The following is an 18,560-nucleotide window of genomic DNA, read 5'->3' as shown; positions in this document are numbered from 1 at the left end:
GCTCCTCCTTTTTCTTTTCTGCAGGTCGTCGCGCGAGACAGGCAGGAGAGGAAGACAGCTGAGCGCGGGCCGGGCTGAACGGGAAGAAGGCTGGGCCGGGCCCAGCCCGAGGGAGAGAAGAAAGGAAAAGCTGGGCCGCGCGTGGGGGAAAGAAAAGTAAGGGGGCGGGCCGGGCCAAGGCCGGATCCGGCCCGACCCGACCCCTAATGTTTTTTTTTTTTTTAAAAAAATTGTTAATAATAATTTATTTTTTAGCGACTAATGCCTAATTTTGTACACAGTTAAATCCTAAATAAAATTGTAAAATTTAGGTGTCAACAAACCCTTATTTGGAATTTTCCCAGAAAAATTGTATGGTTGCAAAATTTAGATTATGAAATTTTCAAGATTATAGTATCAAATTGATGTACATGTTTACTCCAACGATTTCCTCCAATTAAATTTTAGCAATCGTCGATGACCTGCCTTATTTTGTAAAAACAATTGGATTTTCAAAGAAATTTTTGGTAACATGTTGGGTAATAGCTGTTTTGAACAAAAAGATATTAGAAAGTGCAATTGAGTGGTCCTGATTGCGAATGGTTCACACATTGGATTTTTTCATATAATCATGAATATGATGTTCAATGATGAGATCATTTCTTAGTTTTCCATGGACGGCCACTAGTTTAGCTTGACTATGGAATTGGAAAGTTTGCAAGAAGAAAGAACTATAATAAGTCCAACTAGCCCCCTCTTAGTATAAAAGTCTTTTCTTCTAGACACCGGGAAACTTCAACTAGCGACCACCATCTTACAACAATTGTCATTTTTTTCTATAATTAAATAAAATTTAATTATACCCTATACCGTCCATGTACAAAAGAATTCCATAAGCAATTTGATTGACCCCTAATTAAATGGTTAGTGAGAGAGTCGATGGCTAAACCCCAAATTAAGCCATTTGTGGAAAGTTCTTTGTTGCATAGTTAATAGCATATACTTAAATTCCTAAATATGCGTGTGGATACGGTCTCGCACTTTAGTAATTACACATGATATGAAAATATAGAATAAAGGGGAAAAAAAAGAGCAGTGGCTAAGATTTGTTGGAATGTTGTGGGATTTCTAATTCAGGATCTAAAGGTTTCTATTCTTATTTGTTGATTGCATGCAAGCTATTTGATTGTCACTACTTACAAAGTCCAGAGTCCCTAGTGGTTTTTTTTTTTTTTTTTTTTTTTTCGGAGTGTGTAGGCATGGGATTTGGAGGTGACACACGAGCTGGCCTCGGCTCGATCACCAAGTTGGTTGGTATTGGTTTCAGATCATTTCAATCTATGCAATTTGGTCCACAAATAGGATCAAGTAAGATCATTCGCATACCATTACTCCTCAGAAAAAGATTACAAGAAAAAAGGCAAATATGCTTATGCCATTGGCCCCAATACAGCAGCCCAACAGCTGAAAACTACCAAGCTATAGAACCCAATTCTCACGAAGTTGCTTCTGACATATCTGGACCTTTGCTTTGCTTCACATCGACTGCACCTAAATCTTAGTGATAAACGTGTCGTTCGGCAGCACGACAACACTAAGTGACAAGCAGATCCATGAGATCGCGATCGGGTTGGAACGTAGTGTACAGAAGTTCATCTGGGTATTGAGGGAAGCCGATAAGGCGGACATTTTCAGCGAAGGAGGAGAGGCAAGGAAGATCGAACTGCCCCAGGGTTCGAAGAGATGGCAAAGGTTCGAGATTCAGGCATGGTGGTGAGGAATTGGGGGCACCGCAACTCAAGATCTTGGGGCACCCTGCAACCGATGAGTTCTTGAGCCACTGCGAGTGGAACTCTTGCATGGACAACATCAGCATGGGAGTGCCCATCGTCACATGGCCTATGCATTCGGATCAGCCAAGCAATGCCGTCTTGATCGCGCAAGTGCTCAAGATCGGGCTTATAGTCCAAGACTACATGAGCCAAGACGAGGTTGTGAAGTCGTCTGCAATCCAAGGTGCCGTGAAGGCGCTCATGGCATCAGAGCAAAGGAACGAGATGAGGAAGGCACGCATGATAAAATTTCTAGAACAAAAATCAAATTTCTTGCCAGAAATTTATTTCTCAATTTCTATTCCATGAACGAGTTTCTGAGCAAAGAAACGCGTTTGATAACGATTCAAAATTTCTATTTCAGAATAAAAATTCGTTTGATAAAGGAATAAAATTTCTATTTCTAGGAGTGGCAACAACTGGTGTTCGGTGGCTGGAGTCCGACGTCTTGCAACCAGCGGCGAGCAACCGAAGTCCAAAGTGCAACGTTCGGCGTCCGGCATCCGATGTTCGGAGTCCGGCATCCGATGTCCGACAGTCAGCGATCGGCATCAGCATTCGATGCCGAAGTTCGCGTCCAATGTCCAACTAGCTAGCGACCGCAATCCGACAACCAAGAGTCCAATGTACGATGTCCAGAGTCCAACAACCGGTGGCCAATGGCCGACAGCCAAAGTCCGGCAGGTGGCGGCAGATAGCCGACATCCAACAGCCGATGGCAAGTGGCAGGTGATCGGCGACAAACGTGCGGTGGTCAGCGGTGGGCCTCAGGTGTCTAGCAAATGGCAATGAGTGGCCAACGACTAGCAAGCATCCGACATCCAATGACCGACGGTCGACGATGGGCAACTGGAGTTCAATGTCTAGCAGCCGGCGGCAGGCGGCCGATGGCAGGCGGTAGGTGAGAGGCGGTGAGTGGCGAGCATCCACTGTCCCACAAGCGGCCGGTGGGTGATGGACGGTGATAAAAGTGAACAATGAAAAAAATTTCAATTTTTCATTTTTGTTTCAAAAATAAAAAAGCTAAGAATTTTAACTTGTGATTTCTACTCCAAATTTATTTCTGGAATAGAAATCTATTTTAGAAATAAAAAATTAAATTGCGTTACTAAACAAATTTTTATTGCAAACATGTTTCAGGAAATAGAAAGATAGAGAAATCGAAAAATAGAAATGTTGTCATGCCCCTCGAAGAGAGCGGCAGAGTTAGGGTGGACAAGGGTGGAGTTTCCCAGGCTGAGTTGGAGTCTTTCATCAATCATATCTCTAGATAACTTCTCTCCCTTGTTCTTGTTCTGTTGCTAGCATCAAAGATGTATCTTAGCCCACGGAATAGAAAGAGAACATTTTATATAAACTCGGCGTGCGAGTGATACAAACGCAAAAGGCAATCATAATATAGAAATTATATGAGTGTGATTTAACGTGAATTCATATATATTCTCACTATATGATTAACTTTATCTAATAAAACGAATTCAGACAACGTCACTCCAAAGCCAAGCGTTCAAAAAGTAAGAAAGAGCCCATATCGTGGTTTGTCCTGTACTGAAGAAACATGTCAAGGTCGAACTTGAGGCACGAGTAACTTTGCGTGTAGAAAGACCTTATGACAGACTTAAAATCGGTAAAATTATTGTGGACCTTATGATTAGTTCTTTAGTTTGTCCCGTTAGGTAAGAGTTCATGCATCCGTCCCTCATCTCAGAGAATCTCAAGAGGATAAAACAAAATTAAAAGATAGAAATATATCAATTTGGTCGAGTATCAAAATCGCAAACGCTGACGGCATCAAGGGCACTAGTACGATTAACAATTTGGTGGCCACAGAAAGTGACCAAACCCCAAATTTTGGGGTTAATTCCAAAAAAAAGCACAAACTTTAGGTCGATGGACAAATCTGGCCTGAACTTTTTTTTGTCTCATAAAAAAGCACAAACTTTTGGTCAAGTGACAAATCTGGCCCAAACTTTTTCTTGTCACATAAAAAAGCATCAACTTTAGGTCGAGTGACAATTTTGGCCCTTTTTTTTGTTTAAAAAAAAATCACCAACTTTCACTTAAATCCTAAATCTGGCCCCCCTTAACTTAAATTCATTGATTGTTTTTATCAATAAATCCATGTGCACTTACTGGCTAACACCATTAATTGTCTTCTTGTTTGAGCTACAGCTTGAAGAATAACGTGAAACTGTGTCATCTCATAACTAAAAAAATCTATAGATTGAATTTCTCTAGTTATACTTTATCATTTTGTCGTAATATGAAGCTGTAGATCACCGCATGTCAAGAGAAACCACAAATGAGATCCACCAATCTCATAACTAGAACATTTTCTCCTGAAATAAGGTTAATTTCAAATAGAAAGTTAATGGTAGAGGTTAGATTTTGGATAGGAGTGAAAGTTTGTGTTATGAGACAAAAAAAAAAAATTAGGGCCAGAATTGTCACTTAACCTAGAGTTGGTGCTTTTTTACGAGATAAAAAAAAGTTCAGGCCAGATTTGTCCCTCGACCTAAAGTTTGTGCTTTTTAAGGAGACAAAAAAAAGTTTTGGCCAGATTTGTCCATCAACCTAAAGTTGATGCTTTTTTATGGAATTAGCCCCCAAATTTTGAAAGGAAAAAAAAATGTCCTCCAAGCGAACCCGTCTTCCCTAATTATAAAAACCTAAAGGTCTTCAAACACACCACAGACCAAATTTCGCATCTCAAGCCAACACCGTTTTTAGAAGAATTAGACACCATAGAAGAAATGTCCTCCCAAGATCTACCAAATGGCCTAAATATCAAAGACGTCCGAGGATCAGTGGCGGTGATCATGGTGCCTCTCCCGGCGCAAGGCCACCTCAACCAGCTCCTCCAGCTCGCCCACCTCGTCTCCTCCTACGGTGTCCCCGTCCACTACGTGGGCTCCGCCTCCCACAACCGCCAGGCCAAGCTCCGCTCCCACGTCCCGCCCTCATCTGCGCCCAGCGACATCCGCTTCCACGACTTCCCGATCCCGCCCATCCCCTCACCCGTCCCCAGCCCTAGTTCCCCTCACAAGTTCCCCTCCCACCTCCAGCCCGCGTTCGATGCTGCTTTGTCGCTCCGCAGCCCTGTCGCCTCCCTCGTCCAATCCCTGTCCTCGGGGTCGAGGCGGGTCGTAGTGGTCTACGACTCGCTGATGGCGTCTGTGGTCCAGGACGCTGCCTCGGTCCCCAACGCCGAGATTTACGAATTCAAAGCTATTTCCGCGTTCACGCTCTGTGGGTTCGCGTGGGAGAGGATAGGGATGGCGCCCCCGCCGGAGGTGGAGGTTGACATCGCGGAACTCATCTCCTCCAAGGGCTTCCCGTCCATCCAGGACTCCTTCACCGACGAGTTCTCGAAGTTCAGGGCATCGCAGAAAGAGTGCAAGAAGTCCAACTCGGGGTTTATCCACAACACATGCAGGGTCGTCGAAGGCCGTTTCGTAGATTTATATGCCAGCGCAATGGCGAACGGCACCGCAACCAAGCACTGGGCACTCGGGCCGTTCAACCCGATTAAAGTACCCGAAAAGAGGTCGAGAAGATCGGCTCACTGGTGCATGGAGTGGCTTGACAAGCAAACACCGAGCTCAGTGATATACGTGTCATTCGGCACCACGACGGCGCTAAGCGACGAGCAGATCCGTGAGATCGCCATGGGCTTAGAACGTAGTGGACAGAAGTTCATCTGGGTATTGAGGGAAGCTGATAAGACGGACATTTTCGGCGGAGGAGGAGAGGCGAGGAAAATCGAACTGCCCCAAGGGTTCGAAGAGACGGCAGCGGCTCGAGATTTAGGGGTGGTGGTGAGGGACTGGGCACCGCAGCTCGAGATCTTGGGGCACCCAGCAACCGGCGGGTTCTTGAGCCACTGCGGGTGGAACTCTTGCATGGAGAGCATCAGCATGGGAGTGCCGATCCTCGCGTGGCCGATGCATTCGGATCAGCCCCGGAATGCAGTCTTGATCACACGAGTCCTCAAGATTGGACTCATCGTCAAGGATTGGATGAGCCAAGACGATGTCGTGAAGTCCTCCATCATCGAAGGCGCCGTGAAGGCGCTCATGGCGACGGAGGAAGGGGAGGAGGCGAGGAAGAGGGCAGCCAAGTTAGGGGCGGCCGTCCGGGGGTCGATGGATGAGGGCGGAGTTTCTCGGGCCGAGCTGGACTCTTTCATTGCTCACATCGCTAGATAGATTTTCTCCATTGTCCTTGCTCTTTTTTTTTCCCCGCATCCATGATAAATCATAGTTAGTGGAGGAAAGAAAGATAACATTTTATATAAAGTTATTGTACGATTGATTTGATGAACAAAAATCAATCGCAAAACAAATATTATATAAGAGTTTCTGTTTTTAGTAAGATTTGGTATAAAGTCATCTTACATTCTCAATATATGATTAGCTTGATTTAATAGAATGAGTTCAAATATCCATCTATCCATATTTATTCGAAGAGTTTTAAAGAGCCATGATTGCTATGTGTCTTCTAAGCTCTTGAATTATACGGTTGTTGTGAAGGACGTTTCTATTCGGAGAGTCTTATAAGCTCTTAAATGTAAATTTATTTTATGTTCTCAATATATGATTGACTTGATCTAATAGAACGAATTCAAATATCCATCTATTCATATCTATTTGAATAGTTTTAGCCATGATTGCAATTTGTCTTCTAAGCTCTTGAATTATACAGTTGTTGTGAAGGACGTGTCTATTCGAAGAGTCTTCTAAGCTCTTAAATATAAATTCATTTTATATTCTCAATATATGAATGACTTGATCCAATAGAATGAGTTCAAATGTTCATCTATTCGAACAAATTTAAAGAGTCGTGATTGTGAATTGTCTTCTAAGCTCTTGAATTATATGGTTGTTGTGAAGGATGTGTCTAAATTATGTCCTAGACGTCCTAGGACTAAAGTTTTGTACTTCAAAATTTAATACTAGATCAATCTAAATTATTGTGCTTCATCATGCACCGAAACCAACGAGTCTCTCATATACAGAGGAAGGTAAAAAACCGAACTACTGGTCATGCTCTCACCAACATACTCCCATTAATAGAATATAATCAGAATTTAACTTCTATACACATAGGGTGTATACATTACTATGCAAAAAAAATCTTTAATTCCGATAATAATCATAAACTTGACTATGGTCACTTGCATGGTTGCAAAATTTAGATTAGAATATCGGAATTGATGTGATTTTATGATTAAATAGAATTACAAATGCTAACTCTAATGATTTTGTGCAGTCAAATTTCGATGATCACCGATGGCCCGCCTTTTGTTTTAAAAAACAACTAGATTTTCAAAGAAATTTTTGGTAACATGTGAGGTAATAATTGTGTTGAGCAAAAAGATGTTACAAAGTCCAATTAAGTGGTCCCGATTGTGAATGGTTCGGACATCAAATTTTCTCACCTAATCGCGAATACTATGTTCGACTACGAGAGCAGTTTTTAGATTTCTCTGGATGGGCACTAGTTTAGCTTGACTACGGCATTGGAAAGTTAGCGGGAAAAGCGAATTGTGACCCAAGAATAATGAGTCCAACCAGCCGCCCTCTTAATATAATAGTCTTTTCTTTTAGACACCAGAAACTTCAACCAGCGACCATCTTACAATAATTGTCATTTTCTTTTTCTAAATGACACTATGTATAGTGTCGTGGTGATCATACCACATACCGTCCACGTAAAAAAGAATTCCAATAGTAGTCAGTATAAAAAAAAAATTCATAAGTGATCTGATCGACCCTTAATTAGATGGTTAGTGAGAGAGTGGATAGCTAAAACTCCAAATCAACCACTCATGGAAAGTTCTTTGTTGCAAAGTTAATAATGCAAACTTTAATCCTAAATATGTGTGTGGACATGGTCTCACATTTTAGTAATTACACATGGTATGAAAATATATCAAATATGTGAAAGAAAAAAAAAGGAACGGTTGCTGCAATTTGTTAGAAGTCATGGGATTTCTAATTCAGGAATTAAAATTTCCTATGGATATTCACCGATTGCATGCACGCTGCAAGTTAGTCGATCGGAGCTACTTATAAAGTTCAGAGGCCTAAGCAGTTAGTGCTTCTTCTTTTTCTTTTTTTCTCGGAGTGTGTACGCATGGGATTGGAGATGACAAACGAGTTGGTCTTTGGCTCGATCACCGAGCTGGTTGGTATTGGTTTCAGATCGTTTCAATCCGTGCAATTTGGTCCACAATAAAATCAAGTTAGATCTTTCGCATGCCATTACTACTCGGAAAAGGATTACAAATTTACAATAAACATGAGGCTTCTGCTATTGGCCCCAATATAGCAGCCCAACAATTGAAAACTACCAAGCTATAGAACCCAATTCTCAGGAAGTTGCTTCTGACATATTTGGACCTTCGCTTTGCTTTACATCTGACTTCGCCTGAATCCTGCATCCCTAAAGATACAGCCGAACACAGTACAACATCCAAAACAAAATCATCATTATGAAGTCTTCTATGCCTTTCCAACCAAAGATGATCAGTAGAAGCACACCAAGAAAGCTTCCGAGCACCAGGTGATCTATTGCAGCCATGCAACTCCAGAACTTTTCTCCAAACCGGATCAGAAAAACCGCAGGCAAAGAATTAAGTGGTTCCTGCTCTCATCCTCCAACCAACGTAAAGGGCAAGCCATAGATGTCTTGCCTCTCTCGAGTAGCCAGCCTTTTAAGAACGACCAACCATGCAATAAACAGTGCATGGGAACATATTGGTTGAACCAGATGCAACTATACCTCCACATACTGCCCTCTCTCTTTATCACATTCCAAGCACCAGCAAAAATGTAAATGCCACTAGAACTAGGAACCCAAAAGCTGATCTTGTTGAGAAAACATTCCCTTAGTGGTTTTGATGATTTACAAAACTTACCGACTTTGAAATTTAATTATAAGTATTTTTCAGGAAGGAAAGTCTGATGATTGCGATCAGAATCAAAGCCGTGGATAATACTTTCTTATTCAAACAATCAATCAACCAGTTAGGAAGGAATATATTTCTCGTGCAATGGCTAATTTGACTGGATAACTTGCCATTTCTTTGGAGGAACTTGAAAAGGAAGGTTTTCATAAAAAAAATCATCATGTTTCCAATCTTTCCTTGATCTTTGAAGACGAGCTATTCTTTATAAATATAGACACTTGACTTTTGAAAACCCGACTCACTATATGGGCAGCAAATCTTACGGATGCTTCAATCCCGGCAATCCTCACGCCATCAGATCTTCTCAACCAAATCCAGGACCAACGGGTGGATTGGCTGGATGACCCTCTTGAAGGCATGTCCAACGGTCAATTTGGAGTATGAGGGGTATAAGAGGAAATCTCACAATAGAAGGATAACAATTCGCTTTCACGAGCATTGGAGTTTTTAATTCTAAAGTCTGAAGGATGTTTGTGATCATTTTTACATTTGATTCAGTGAGCAAAATTGTATAACCTTTTAGAGGTTGAGAGTGTGTGAGAAAGTTATATACACAAGCTTGAGTGTCAGAGCTCAGATCTTGTACCCTCTTATTGGTTCTCATTAGTGGATTCCAACCAATTAGCTATAACGCGGGAGGGTGGACATAGGCTTGCAAAAGCCAAACTACTATAAACTTAAGTGTGCAATTCTCTATCATTTACTCTTTCAATTTTCCAATAGAATTACACACCACACCGGTAAGATCTAACCACTTTATCAAAAGTTGTCCCGCTGGAATATTGGTTTAATTTTTTTTCATTTCCACAAAATCACATATTCACCCCCCCCTCTAAGTGATAGTTTAGCCATAACAAATCTGAGATCCTGTCAGGGTATAATATTCCAGAGATAGCAAATTGTATATCCCAAAGCACGTCAAATGTGGCCGAAGGCCAATACCAGTCCTAGCCATTTATAGCTTTTGAGACCTTACAAACCAGGCCTAAACTTGAATTACACACAATCCCTTCCAAGAAACTCGTCCAATAAAGGACCATGAGGGTGCCATGAGTCAAACTGTCACACCCTGAACCTCAAGCGCGCACACATCCCTCGATGGTTGATAGAAAACGACATTCCCAGGACGCGTTGTTGATCCATTCATTTTAATACACAAGCGGAAGCGATTTAACTAATCCCCTGACAATAACAAACATGGGATAGAAAAGCCAAACGACCAATTTCAAATCAATTACACTTTCATAAACACCTCAAGCTTATACAGAATGTCTTTTTTATAAAGAACTACTAAGCCACCTATGCTCTTGACCCTTCCGCTTCAAGCTCAGGGTTTTTCGCACTAGGGACCTGAAAATGATTATATAATAACTGGTGAGATATAAATCTCAGCGAATCCTCCCCCTAGTCCCCCGATTAGAACACCAACTCAACTCGGGGTACCTCTTCAAAACCATCCCACAAACAAACCAAAGATCAACAACCAACACTCAATAGTCGGTTCACATGCAACCTTACTTGGTATGCCATACCTTGCACGTTATAATTCAGCACGATACACACAATGCACATGGCCATTAGATGATGCAGTTCATCAATCACATGCAAGTCATGTCACAAGCGATCTCACTTGGCCATTGCCACACCCTGCACGTTATCGATTCATGCGTGCATGCCAAAAACAATGTGCTCAACTCATGCATGACCGAAATTAACAATGCAATGATTCTCATGTGTTCTTGTACTTTGGTGCGCCACGTATCACACATCAATATATCCCACGTATCCCAACTATAAGGTAAAATTGGTATGGCACGTCTCATTCCATGTCACACAAATTTTATCCCATAATAAGACGCAACTATCTCACTCAATAATCCAACTCAATACTCAAAACCAAGCTCAAGGTTCTAGAGGTGTCATCTCCCCACGAAGTTTCAATATCGTGTGGCACTTAGTCCCTAACCTCAATCAATCATAGTTCGAGATACTAGAGGTGGCTCCCACAAATTCACACTATTGTGTAACACTTAGTTCTCTGCTATATTAAGCAATAGCTCAAGGTACTAAAGGTGGCTCCCACGAGTTCATACTATTGCGTAGCACTTAGTTCTTAACTATAAAAAGCACTAGTGCATGGTTCTAGAAGTAACTCACATGAAGTCTCGCTATCGTGTAGCACTTAACCCATTTACTATGCATGACAATACTGCAAGGCTTCTAGAGGTGGCTCCCATATGACTCAAGTCACCATGTAGCACTTAAACCTTGACTACAATAAGCAACGATACAAGGTACTAAAGGTGGCTCACACGAGTTCATTCTCGTGTAGCACTTAGTTCTTTACCAACTCACAACCAATCGGTTTTCTCAGCACAACTTGCTTTTTCATAAGAGCAGTTCATCTCCCATGTCCCTCGGACAACCCTTTATCCTTTTTTTGTATGCGGATGCCCATGCATTTATACACTCAAATCACCTCATATAATCAAAACACATGAAAGTAGACAGTTTTCATTCTCGGGTGAACAATGCACGTGAACGGTATGCGTGAACAGTGTCGTGAATAGTAAAATTCCAAAATTTAATAACTAATAAATTAAATCCAAAAATCATTAAAAACATTGATTAAAGTAAACAACCAATCAATTAGAGCCAAACATGTTTAATTAACCACATAAGCCACATTAAGCAAATAAAGTGAGATTAAGCTAAACTAATCCTAACCATCTATCTAACCACCTATCTTAGGATTAATATAACTTAACTAAACAACTTAAGCTAAAATTAAAACTAATTAAACCAACTCTAAACAAGTTTAGGCTATAATTGGCGGATTATGAGCTAAACTCACCCGTTAAGCGGGCCAGAGACACAGACGCAGCGGCAACAACGGTGGCTACGCTTGGGGACCTCTATCATGACGATCCAAGGCATTCCCAAGGCTGGAACAACAGCCACAGCCTCTACTTCCCTCTGAAACTCCCAAAAAACTGGATTGCCGGAGGAGAAAACAAGTTGGACAGCTGATCGAAGCTCCAACGAGGGGTTAGCTGGCAACTAGTGGCACCTGAGGGTCAAGAGGGACTTGCTGGTGGCTAAGCTGGGTGCAAGCTTAGTCAAAATGGAAGGAAAAATGCAGAAAACACGAAACAGGTGAAACCGAGCGAACTCTAAGAGGTCCGGCAAGGGACTACTTTTGACCAACAGACAGGTCAGCCGGCAACTCCGTTCGGCAAGCGTTCGGGCTCGTTCGTACGGTCTGGGCCTCCTTGACATGGTGGTGAGTGGAGCATGGTCTAATTCTCACGGGAAGGCAATAAAAAAACTCAAGTTTTTGCAAGAAGGTTAGCTGAAGCAAAACAGGGCCAGACAGTCAGACTGCCACTGGCTATTGACTGGCCGGTGAGTGAACTAGCGCATCCAACCGACGAACGGCCAAGTCAGGGCAAACGGTCTGGATGTCCTGAGCACAGTGGTGGATGGCTAGTTCGTTCGGGAAGCCAACAATCAACTCAGCTTTTCACAAGAAGGTCTGCAGGAGCAAAAGAAAGAAGAAAGGGAAAACCAGGGGAGAGAGAGGTCGAGAGAGAGAAAGAGAGGGCTGCTGCACTCTTCTAGAAGGCCATAAAGCATGCCCTAAATCCCCATGCAAAGATGACCTCATCTTTCTCTCTATTCCATTGCCCTTATCCAAATGCTTTTATGGGCAATTTAGTCATTTCCACCTTGCACAAATTACTAATTTATCATTGGGCTAAATATGATGGGTGGGCCTAAGAAATGGGCTAGGCCATGAATAGGAGTGGGCTTGGGAATTGATTGGGTTTAAATGGGTTTAAGGTTGGACCATAGGCTTGGAAGATTAATAGTTGGTTTGGGCCCAATGGGCTCACTTGCTTGCTTTGGGCCCATCATGGTGGCTGTCCCACCTTGGGCGTAAGGCCCACACTGGCCTGGCCTTGCCCACATTCTCATAGGCTTACTTCATTGGTTTGGAAATCCCTTTTCCAAGTACTCGGGTTAACCGTCACTGTCAACTGTCGAAGTAACATCATCCAAAGTCTGTCCCGGACGTTCCCGATAATTCAAAGTCCAATCTTTAGTTCTTATGCCATGTCAATTTCGCCCAATGCCATTTTGGGTACAACTTAGACTGACAGGTGGCTTTGAAAATTCACGCGTGACCAACTCGTGCCAAACCACATTCAAGACATCTCGACTCATGGACGTTATTGACTACATGAAATTGTAAATGATAGATTCTTATTTCAAAGTACATGATTACTAAGGATTGACCTAGGGTCGTTCGCAAGCTCGATAACAATAAACAGAATCACCCGTCGTTCCATTATGTTCTATCCGCAAATCGACTTCTAGTTGTCCTTGAAATTGGCCTGCCTATTTACAGGATTGTCCTCACGCGTGACCGACTCGTGCCAAACCACATTCAAGACATCTCGACTCATGGACGTTATTGACTACATGAAATTGTAGATGATAGATTCTTATTTCAAAGTACACAATTACTAAAGATTGACCTAGGGTCGTTCGCAAGCTCGATAACAATAAACAGAATCACCCGTCGTTCCATTATGTTCTATCCGCAAATCGACTTCTAATTGTCCTTGAAATTGGCCTGCCTATCTACAAGATCGTCCTCACGCAAGTCTCACGATCAAGTCGTTTTCCCAGGTCAAGTTCTTTAGTCATACAAGTTCTGTCCTCATTAGCATTTCCCCTCAAGATCAGTATCTCATGAGTGATCAATCCCAAGTGAGATTAACCAACAATACATTGACGAAATTCACATTCATTCATCCCTCAGAGGCCTCGAATTTCAGGATGTCACACAAACCATAGCTTAAATTCAGATAATTTCAGACCCAATTTATCTTGAGGTTTTTAAATAATTTTGTTTTTCCAATTAAAGAAGCCATTCAAGATAAATACAATCATAGATCTAGAAATAACATAGACTTCTCTTTTATTCTTTCTGCACATTTAAAGTAGAACAGGGTAGGTCTGGCCAAAAATGGTTTTCCGTGAAAGCGAGGGAAAAAAGAAAAAGGCACTCCTTCATGAACATTAAAGAACAAACTATTAATATTCCCTTAAAGATGCTATCAAAGAGAGCTCTACGACATGTAACCAAGAAAATCAACAGCCAAATAAATCTTAGCAACTGGCCTTTCTGGCATTTGTTACCTTCACAAAGGTTCCAAATAAATATATAATGCATAACAAAGAAAGGGCTCGATTGACTGAAAGTATAGTAAAAGGAAAGATATCGACCTGGTCATTCAAAGTTCAAACAGTACAAGCAAATTCTTAGGGAAAGTGAAAGCAGAAATAGGATGAAGAAGTGAACTGAATAATCAACCATTTGGCAATTCTTTACAAAATGTCGTCCTGCAGCTAGAATGATCCACATTTTTTCCATCAAATTAGGCACCGGTTTCTGCAAGAATAATGCTAATAACTATTAGGAGTAGAGCAATCACAGAAAGCTACTCCAGGCTTGAGGGAAAAGAAACGAGCATTCACCTCCATTTAAAGCCTAGAATCTAGAAACCTTCTTTCTGGAAGAGTGTCAAGAAACTCCAATGAAATAAGTCTATGGAGCTACACGCACAGACATTCATCATGGCAGGACAGGAAGCTCCACTATGCTGAAGGAATAGAAACTGACACGCCCATGCTCCACAAGGCAAAATTTCAGTGGAATGCCTCCACATTGTCTTTCAATAGCTTCGATTTCCATTTTAGATGGTGGTTGGCCTCTGCAAGTAGCCAATTTGCGAAAAGTTGAAACAGAAGCATTGACAATACCCTAAAAGTTTTTCAGAAAATATACTGATCGACATTGTTCTTACACACGTGTGCATCAAGATTTAGCGGAATTTCATGTTCTTTTCTCAAGCTAAGCCAATTCAACCGCTTTGATTCACTTAAGTGAGAAAACAAATTCTCCAGATACAATATGTTTCTCTGCAGAATTTGGGACTTAGGTATGTTCTCAACTTACGTTAACGGAAACATCGGTTACCAAACCCAGGAATGAGGAACTCAGGTCCTGGAATAGCATATTGAAATTCAATAATTTGCATTGGCAATCAACGCGATGAGAAATTTCGATTATCTGCTTAAATTTCAGAGAGAATACTCAAACACATGTAGCTTTACACAGGGCCTTCCTGAGAAAAAGATGAGAGTTATAGAAATTTAATAAATTATTACCTGATTAAGCTAAGCACATAGCTTGGATCACCAGGTGAAGATTTTCTGAATTTTCCATTTGGGAGATAAACATCAAATACCAGCTTCAGTTCATTCAAGTCCATCTTTCAATTACGGAATTGCAGTCTTGCAGCTTTAATAGAAGGAGTTCGGACAACCGTCGCTTCAAAGCTAAGTGTTCAAAAAATTATAAAAAACCTAGATCGTGATTTGTCCTGCGCTGAAGGAATATGTCAAGGTCTAGCTTGAGGCATCGTTAACTCCGCATGTAGAAAGACCTTATGACAAACTCAAAAGCAATAAAATTTTCTTGGACTTTATGACTAATTCTTTAGGCTGCGCATGACAAAATTTTTGAAACAGAAATTGATTTCTGACCGGAAATCAATTTCTTAATTTCTATTTCCCGAACAAGTTTCTGAGCAAAGAAACCCGTTTGATAACAACTCAAAATTTCTATTTCTGAAACAGAAATCCATTTGATAACAGAACAAAATTTCTATTTAACAACATAGGAAATTCTCAAATACAAAATAATAGTCGAAATAATACTAATACATTACAAAAGTTGAAAATACAATTTCATGGAATTTCCGGCATATTGTTATCCCTTACCATTTTATTATCAATTGTTTTCCTAAACGTATTTATTTGGTTTCCCTCCTCGGTCAATGTATCATTTGCAAGCTCATCATGCATAGGTTCAGATAAGTATTGCGGAAACATGAATATGGATGCCATCAATGGCGCCTATATAACCTTGTCATTTTATCAAAAACTAGTATTATACAAGATTATCAACAAAATAAAATTAATAGTGTAAAGGAATATATAAGAATTCTACCTTAAAGTAACGTTTATGGTTAGGAACCAATCGGGGGAAGGTCGGTTTATTTTGAATCTTGAATTGAATCAGTCCAGTTGCTTATCCCTAATTTCTTTATTATTGCTCAATGAACCTTTAATGGCCCTTGCATACTTGCATAGCAAAGAGAGAGATTCTCTTGAATCTCTTGCCTTCAAATTAAAATTCAAGATTGTGTAACAATCTAATTATTTTGATTTTACAAGAATTTTGAATCCGTAAAAAAATAAGGTTAAATTTCTAGGCACGTTTTTTATTCATCTATTATGTAAGAACTTTTTCTTCAACTGGCCATGCACGTGCCTTTTCTAGGAGGAAAGAGCCCCATTGTTTTTAAGTAAGCATTTAAGAACTTTGGTCATTTTTTAAAATTGGGGACTCATTTGATTGCTTTTCATCCTAAAGAGGAAGTTATAAAAAAAAATTGAAAAAAAATATGCAAAAAAAAAAAAAAAAAACACGAGCAAAATAAGAAAAAGAAAATTAGCAATAATTTGTGAAGTTGTGGTTATGAGTGAATTAAGTTAGCAAGAAAGCGCAAAGGTTCTTTTATGTAGTTTAATTTCAGTTTCTGATTTCTATTTCAGAAACTAAGAAGTTGAAAATTTCAGCTTCTAATTTCTTCAATTTCTCTATTTCTGGAATAGAAATCTGTTTCAAAAATAGAGAAATCAAATTGCATTACCAAACGGATTTCTATTCCAAACCTGTTCCGAGGAACAGAGAAACAAAGAAATCGAGAAACATAAATTTTGTCATGCACACCCTTAGTCTGTCCCGTTAGGCAAAAGTTCATATGTCCGTCCCTAATCACAGAGAACCTTAAGAGGACAAAACGAATTTGAAAGACAGAAAAATATCAATTTGGTCGAGTGTCGAATCGCAATTAGACAATCACGAATGGTGTCAAGGGCACAAGTATAATTAATAATTTGGAGTCCATTTGATAACACTTCTATTTTGAAGAATAATTTCTTTTCGGAAAGTCTTTTTTATTTTTATTCTCTGGATTAATTTCTTGGAAAATGAACGTATTTGGTAACTGCACAAAATTTCTATTCTTAGAATGGAAAAAGAATAGGAATGCGCTTAGTACAATTTGCAATTTTTTTATATTTAATTTTTTTTAATTTTTTTTCTTATTCTTCCTATTGCCGCCACCAACCGCTGATCATTATTGACCGCTATTGCCGCTGCCCGCCACTACCATCGGTCAATGGTCATCGATCAGCGGCGGTAGTGATGGTCGGGCGGTAGTGGCAATCGCCCCGCCAACAACGGTGGCCTTCGGTGATCGTCGATCGGCTAGCCGGCAAGCGGCAGTCGGCGACAATGGGGGGTGACAACTGGCAAAGAAGAAGAAAAGAAGAAAAAAAAAACTTATTTCAAAAAAAAATTATTTCTTATTTATATTCCAAATATATTTCCAGACCACTTTTCTATTTTGAGAAATAGAAAAATTAATTTATGTTATCAAACCAATTTTTGTTCTTTTTTTATTATGGGAAATAAAAGAACGGAAACTGGGAGAAACAAAAACATTACTAAACAGAGCCTTGGTGTCAGTGACCAACGCCCAAAGAACAAGAGAGTCGTCCTTTAATGTGACCGGAGTTGGATATGTAGTTATATTCCTCTTCATCCTTCAAGTCTTGTTCCATTAACTCAGAGTCACTTGACAGGCCGTCCTAATCTTCACACTCCATTTTGGACCTTATTTGTTACGGAAGCTGCAGAAGAAAACACTTCAAAACAAATATAATCTCTTCAATTTTGTGTCAGCCTATTAATTTACGCGAATCAGTTTAAGGGCAAAATGAATGAAAATAAAGCAAGGAAACACCAATCGGACATACTTCTTGAGAGAGGAACGAAAGGAAAGCTAACAAATGTTGAGGACTGACATTCAGGAAACATAGAAGGGGACACAGTGGGAGACAGATGATGGATGAGATATTAAAGTCTACAAGTCAATGTGGCTTTTAGAATGAAAGAACTCTTAACTGTCCGATTTGCACACATTTACTAGTGACATTTCTATAGCTTCTACTAAAGTTCAAAACTTCATCTTTGAGAAAATTACACTAGTTATGGAGCTCCAATAAAAAGTTTATACCAGTTCATCATTTTACAAATTTTCCTTCCAATTAAGATAAACCATCAAATTCAAATTTTAGAATGACTCTGGATTTTGAAAACAATGCTTGAGATAGCTTCAGATGATACTAAGAATTGCCATAGCTGAACATTAAGCATATCCCTTCATGACAGATCATAACAGAATCAAGTCAAATATCTCTTGACACTAGTAATCTACCGCAATTTATATTGCTTCTTTTTCTTTTGCAAAACCAAGAGCTTTCTTCGCATAAACAATCTACCACCTCATGTAACTCACAAGCTCCCACTTTCTACAAGCTGAAACAATTGTGTGCTGTCCAGGGTCCAACCTCGGATACTTCCCTTCAATGTCGATTCCATCTGTTACCAACAAATTCCCACTTAAAAATCAAAAAGCAACCGTGTGCTCTCTGAGTCCTTCAATAGTGTACAGAGGCTGGCCAGTGGAGTAGTGTCTACATAAGGGAAGATGATCGCCTTGTCATTTTTCGCAGTTTTATAGCCATAATGAATCAAAGATTAGCCTCAAACCAATTCCTCAAAACCAATT

The 18,560-nt window shown here is 40.3% G+C and overlaps 1 protein-coding gene across 1 annotated transcript; it reads left to right on the top strand.

Annotated features, from left to right (window-relative positions):
* The first annotated feature begins 4,512 nt into the window (after positions 1-4,512).
* LOC104444764 (zeatin O-glucosyltransferase) lies at positions 4,513-6,185 on the top strand. Its single transcript, XM_010058512.3, has one exon. It carries the CDS (start codon positions 4,565-4,567, stop codon positions 6,017-6,019), a length of 1,455 nt encoding a protein of 484 aa, XP_010056814.2. The 5' UTR covers positions 4,513-4,564; the 3' UTR covers positions 6,020-6,185.
* Positions 6,186-18,560: the final 12,375 nt, after the last annotated feature.

The sequence above is a fragment of the Eucalyptus grandis genome, chromosome 1 (genome assembly GCF_016545825.1).
Source record: "Eucalyptus grandis isolate ANBG69807.140 chromosome 1, ASM1654582v1, whole genome shotgun sequence".
Taxonomy (NCBI): Eukaryota; Viridiplantae; Streptophyta; class Magnoliopsida; order Myrtales; family Myrtaceae; genus Eucalyptus; species Eucalyptus grandis.
This window is presented reverse-complemented; position numbering and strand designations above follow the sequence as displayed.